The sequence below is a fragment of the Cucumis sativus genome, unplaced genomic scaffold, assembly GCF_000004075.3.
Source record: "Cucumis sativus cultivar 9930 unplaced genomic scaffold, Cucumber_9930_V3 scaffold47, whole genome shotgun sequence".
In the NCBI taxonomy this organism is placed as follows: domain Eukaryota; kingdom Viridiplantae; phylum Streptophyta; class Magnoliopsida; order Cucurbitales; family Cucurbitaceae; genus Cucumis; species Cucumis sativus.
In genome coordinates, this window is record NW_022279551.1 from 124,852 (window position 1) to 130,896 (window position 6,045).

Genomic DNA, 6,045 nt, shown 5'->3' on the forward strand with positions numbered 1-6,045 from the left:
TAATCATTTACCTCATTTTTCCCTCCTCTCAAAATACATCATGGAAAGAATAAAACAAACACAAAATCAATAACATGAGGCAAACCACAGTTTGAACCATGCACGATGCTCTCTCTTTCTAGACTTTTAATGCACGGTCATTCTGTTTTCCGGCACTGGTTGTAAAGCAGTTCTCACTTTCACGCCACCTCCAACAACTTTTGTGTTGATGTTATTATTTTCCATCTTCTTATGGTTAAGTTGGAGTTTTTCCTTGAACAACTTCCTCAGCTGCCTTAGGCTAGTATTATCATTCTTCACCACTAACTGAATGAACTTTGCTTTGTTCTGTTCTTTTTCAGCTTCTTCTTCCTCAGCATCTGGGTTGTCCATTAGCAAACTAATGGTTTGTTCTTCAACGGGAGATTTGGCTTCTATTGTTGGCCTAGGGAATTGGTTTGCCAATGATTGAACTGCATTGTTGTTGGAGGATGTGATAGTGATTTCCACCAAAGCTTCCTCACATTGAACAATGGCATTTGGGATTTCTGGTTGTGAGTCGATAGCTTCGACAATTATGTCTTTAGGAAGAGTTTCTTCTTCCATTTTCCATTGGATCTTGACATCAACCAAATCATCAGAAACATTCTCGGGGAACTCCTCCATGGACTTATTGATAATTGTATCATCTTCTTCAGCTTGAACGGAACTTTTCTCCATTTTTGTTTCCTTCTTGTCTCCTTCAATGTCAGCATCTGATGCTACATTTCCGGTTGTGGAATCTGATCATTTTCATCTTGATCGTCTTTCACTTCCAAAGATTCTTCATCACTGCTCAAGGCATCATCTCCATCAACTTCAGTTTCTTCTTCCACATTTTCGTGGGGAAGAGACAGTTCTTCAGCAGAGTTATTCACGTGTGTTTTCTTCTTCACCATCTTCTTCAATTTTATGTTCCAATTCACAGGTAGACTCATTTTGTTGAGATTCAAATTCCATACCAAATTCTTCTGCAATGCTCGATTTGTGAACTTCAGTAACATCCAAGTCTTCAGTAGGCAGAGAAGATTTGTCAGATTCATTGATTTCCTCAGCAGAAATCTCCACAAAATCATCATCTTTCGAAACTTCATTTACTTTTTCATCTTCAGAGAAGCATTGCACATCCGAGTTAGCATGAGGTGCCTCTGTTTTAGAATCATCAACGCTCTTTGCACTAATTACATTTTCATCAAAAGATTTTAACAGATCATCAAGAACCATTTCTGGTTCCTTCTCTGAGAGTGCAGTAAGTGTATTGTTAGCAATGTAGTAGGCATAAGGTAGGAACATGATGCATTTTGTGTTTTATCCATCTAAGTTTTTGGTTTATGCAACAAAACCTTAGCTTGAATTACAACTTCATATCATTTTTCCTACTGCATTCAGGACATAATCAGAAGATACACTGAATGTTCTTGCATTGGGAAGAAGCATGCTGCTTTGGCTGGTTCTTTGGGTTCCTTCACATGGGAAAAGCCTTCACATTCAGAGTTTGAGCAATTAGCAAGGCTATTATTCTCCCATGACTCTGAAACTTATGTTATTTAGTTCACCATATTATCGTCGATAATGAACCAAATTTCATTTCTGAATTGCGATTTGACCAAGAATTTGAAAACAAAAATGCATATTGTTTTCTTTTTTATTCTTTTCTATTGCGTATCATTTTCTATTGGTCATTTGTTGTGCAATGTCTTCTTCTTAAGTCATTGGTTACTTTGTAAAGAGAAAAACAAAGTGATTTATTTCATCGTTCTACTCTTTCTACAACATTTCCGTACAAAAACAAGAACACTGCTAACAGGTAGATCAAACTTCGCTAAAATTCGTTTCCCTTCTTGGAAGATATTCGTCCATGCCTAAACTTGCAGCTGGAAACTGATTGTTCTCGATCATGTCCAGTGCTGAACCCCCAAATGGATTGGAAGGATCAAGGGTGAAGGTTTATTTTCTTCTTATCGTTGGTTAGAGTTTTTCTTTCGTTTTCTTCTGCTTTGAGTCAATTCCATTGTTTTTTAAGAATTTAAAGTTATGGGTGTGATGATCCTTTGTTAGGAACGTTTTGGCAAGACTGGAGACTGCTTATCTGAGTCGGAATCCCACTGCAAAATCATTTTGGAGCTTATTCGATCAGTTCATGTTGATACAAATTTCTCTTGATCGTAATGCATTTGGAACTTTTGGAGTATTTTTCTTCCTTCCATTTATTTTCAACTTTCAATTTCATTTTCAATTTCTGCGTATTTTTTATTCTTTCTTATGTATATTGTTTTCTAATGGTCATTTGTGGTGCAAATTCTTTCCTTTTAAGTCAATGGTTATTTTGTAAATAGAAAAACAAAGTGAACCATGTCATCGTTCTACTCTTTCTACAACATTTCCATAAAGAAGCAAGAAAACAATAGTCTTTTGTGATTTAACATTCTGCCATTCGTGACGATACCCTTAAATCTCCTCACAATCTCTTTGTTCTTCCAACAATCATTAAGAAAAATCCCTCGAATCTGAACCCCATGTCTTTTCTTTTCTCCTCACCAGCTAGAATTTTGCCCACTCTCCAAACAAAATCTTTTCAACCTTATTTTTCTTTACTACCCATTTCCAAAAATTTGATTTCCCTCGGAAATTCTTTGTCGATGTTGAAACCTGCAGCTGGGAATCGATTGTTCTCGATCTTGTCGAGTGCCGGTTCTAATGGATTGCAAGGATCAAGGGTTAAGGTTTATTTTTTAGTTGTTGTTGTTTAAAGTTGTTGTTCTGTTTTTTTCTGCTCTAATTTCATTGCATTGTTTTTGAAGAATTTAAAAGATATGGGTTGTGATAATCGTTGATAGGGAGCTGAATCCTTTGTTAGGAATGTTTTGGTGAGCATGGAGGCAGTTTATCTGAGTGGGAATCCCACTGCCCATCTTTTTTGGGGCTTGTTCGTTCGGTTCATAATGATACAAAGAACTTTTTGGGTATTTTTCTTCCTTCCATTTTTTTTCTACTTCCAATTTCATTTTCAATTTCTTGATTGAGCATTCAATTTCAGGAAATGCACTGTATACTGTCAAAAGCAAATTTCAGTTGGCAAGTGGTTTGGAATATCAGAAAAAAGTTTGTAATTTTGAGGTGATTTAAGAAAAATTGGTTGTTCGGCAATCAATTTTTCTACATTACCTTGACTCTACCTTAATAGAGGACATGTGTGTCTTCTAGTTTCACATTAGTTGGGTCTTTCTTTTCTATTGCATATTATTTTATGTTGGTGATTCGTTGTGGAATGTGTTTGTTTTAAGTCATTGGTTACTTTGTAAAGAAAAATACAAAGTGAATTATTTCATCGTGTACTCTTTCTACAACATTTCCGTAAATAAGCAAGAAAACTGCAAACAGGGAGGTGAAACTTTCTTTAAAATTCAGTTGGCCATTTCTTCATTTTTGATTTAATATTTGTGTCATGACCCTTAAATCTCCTCACAATCTCTTTGTTCTTCCAACAATCATTAAGAAAAATCCCTCGAATCTGAACCCCATGTCTTTTCTTTTCTCCTCACCAGCTAGAATTTTGCCCACTCTCCAAACAAACCCTTTGCTTTTGCTTTCTTCGATAGAAATCATCACCTAATGCCTTTGCTTTCTTCGAAGGTCTCTTGCAATGACGATCACTTTTGCTACCATCACTTTCATCTCTAAGCTCCTTGGCCTCCTTTTGGAGGGTAGGAGCCATTGCTTTAACCAAATGAATATGTTTACCACCTAGGTTACTCCCTCAATTCTTGAGTAGTTTGGGTGCTCACCAAATGGTGTCTATTATCCTTAAAATATGTCTTGTGCTTTGTTGTCCACCAATTTCTAAATCGTGTTGTCACATGCTTGCAAGACTCTAACGTATGGGCAAGCAAGAACAACCCAAATAAAGATTTGCACCTCGTGCATATCTCCACCGATATAATGTGTTATTTGGTGTAATCACAAGTGACATTTCCTCTATATCATTAGGTATATCTTGGTAAAAGCCAAACTACTCTTGAAACTGATATGGACTCTATGATTGCACAGTTCAAACATTTCCACAGCGAGATAATAAGTAGCATCAGCGCATACTTACAAGATAGGAAGACTGAAGGAATGATGAGTCATTAATATCAACCATGCGTTCATGCTTATCGGTTTTGAAGGTTTGCAGGCCATTGAATTCTTGAACCATTGTGGATAAGTTCTAGCGCCTCATATTCTCCAAAATAAATAGACATATCTTCGTCAGAAAAGTTAGCCAATTTGGGACCCGAAACTTCTGTTGGTAGAGGGTAATGCGTGCCAAAATAATTGAAAATTTATGTTGATTCAAAGAAATTAATGGTGGAAAAAATTATGGATTACTGGTGGATTCAAGAACTGTAACTAGTCAGGTCGAGGAAATCCAAGTAAATCCATGCTGAGAATATGACCTTAAGTGAATCTTTTTAGGTATCAACAATAATTGAAAAATTGTCACTCTCATGGAGAGATTTGAAAAATTATCTCAAACATAAACGCAAAGAGATAAAACTTGAGAAACTTGTGGATCGGCTTGGGACTAAAGACAATAATAGAAAGGCAGAAAAGTGTGTATTTTGGATAGTACAATAGATCCCAAGGCGAACACCGTGAAAAATAAACAACAATGTAACAAAGAAAAGAAAGTTTTTTTGGTGAAGGTTTGAATACAAAACCTTTTATTTGTTTGATTGTAATAGAAGAATTTTCTGATGCCTTGTCAATTTTCAAAAGTCCTAAAAATAGTGTTCAAATTTTAAAACAACACCAAGTTTTAGCAATTCCTTGTAAAAATACTCGTAAATTTTAAAAATGTGTGAATACCTCAATCACCCTCCTCTTCTCTTCCCCTTTTCTACTTCAATGTACAACTAAACTCTTCTCTATTTGTTCTTGACTCGACGTCAATACCCTTTCGTCTTTCATCTCCCTCTTCTTATTTATATTGATATATTATATTAGTGCTTCATGTTACCCTAAACCAAGCAAGGTTTAGAGAAAGGGAAATAGAATTTGTTTTGGGAAAAGGGAAAAAAAGAAAAAGGTAAAAGAATTGAAATGATAAAAGGTAGAGAAAAAGGATTTGTACAAGTTGTTAGAAAAAAGAGAGAGAAAAAAAAAGGGAAGTTGGGAAGTTGGGAGGTTGAGGTTGAGGTTGAGGTTGAGGGGACCAATTATGGGAAGTATGTGATGGGCAATACACAAAGAAAAAGGCAGCCTTTATTGATGTGCCTTTCTCATCATCATCTCACAAAGCTCATCCAATTCAATATATGAAGATTAAATTACCATTGCTTCTTGTTACTGTTACCATTCTCATCACTATTTGACAATAAATGCAATTAAATTTACAACACTAACAAAATTCATAAAAGAAAGGTAGAAATAATAACAATGTAAATAAATAAATAATTGAATTAAAAATGCGGCTAAATTTAGAGAAAGAGAGAGTTACTTAATATTGACATATAAAACACAAAGTTCAATTATATGTTAACTTTGAAAACAATGTTCAATATTGTGTCAATGCTATGTTAGACATTGTTGAAAAGTTAAAAAACCTATTTCATATAAAGGTGAAAGATGATATTTATAATCATATATAGATATGGGATGTAATGGTTTTGGTTAAACTTATAATTTAACAAAAGAGAGATAAAGGATAAGAAATCACTATCCTCACCTATAAACATCTCTATTACACAAAAGAAAAAGAAAAGAAAAGGGAAGTAATTGTTGTGATTGATGAAGTCATGAATGCACAAGTCCATACAAATTGACTTTAGTACAAGTTTAGCTCAAGTTTGATAGCTCAAGTTTGAAAGTATAGCTTTGGCATCATTGCTATTAGAATGGGGAGCCAAAAGGACAAATAATATGTTGGTACAACAAATATATAATATCTCCTCCACTCCTAACTTTTTGTCCATTTCATTTTTGAACTATCCAACTTTAATCTTACCTTTTATCTATAATCATCTAACACACTTCTTCTTTAAGCTC

At 34.7% G+C, this 6,045-nt stretch overlaps 1 protein-coding gene across 1 annotated transcript; it reads right to left on the bottom strand.

Annotated features, from left to right (window-relative positions):
* Positions 1–740: 740 nt before the first annotated feature.
* On the bottom strand, positions 741–3,733 carry LOC116405935. The gene is made up of 3 exons (XM_031889678.1): positions 3,628–3,733; positions 1,012–1,256; positions 741–920 (listed from the first exon to the last, which is right to left on the bottom strand). Exons 1-3 carry the CDS (start codon positions 3,731–3,733, stop codon positions 741–743), a joined length of 531 nt encoding a protein of 176 aa, XP_031745538.1.
* Between the last annotated feature and the right edge of the window lie 2,312 nt (positions 3,734–6,045).

Coding starts and splice junctions, on each gene's coding strand:
- LOC116405935 (XM_031889678.1), bottom strand. CDS start 3,733: ATGGCTCCTACCCTCCAAAAGGAGGCCAAGGAGCTTAGAGATGAAAGT. Junction 1,257..3,627: donor GAAGAAAGCAAAGGCATTAG/GTGATGATTTCT, acceptor CTGCACTCTCAG/AGAAGGAACCAGAAATGGTT. Junction 921..1,011: donor AAGACTTGGATGTTACTGAA/GTTCACAAATCG, acceptor ATAAAATTGAAG/AAGATGGTGAAGAAGAAAAC.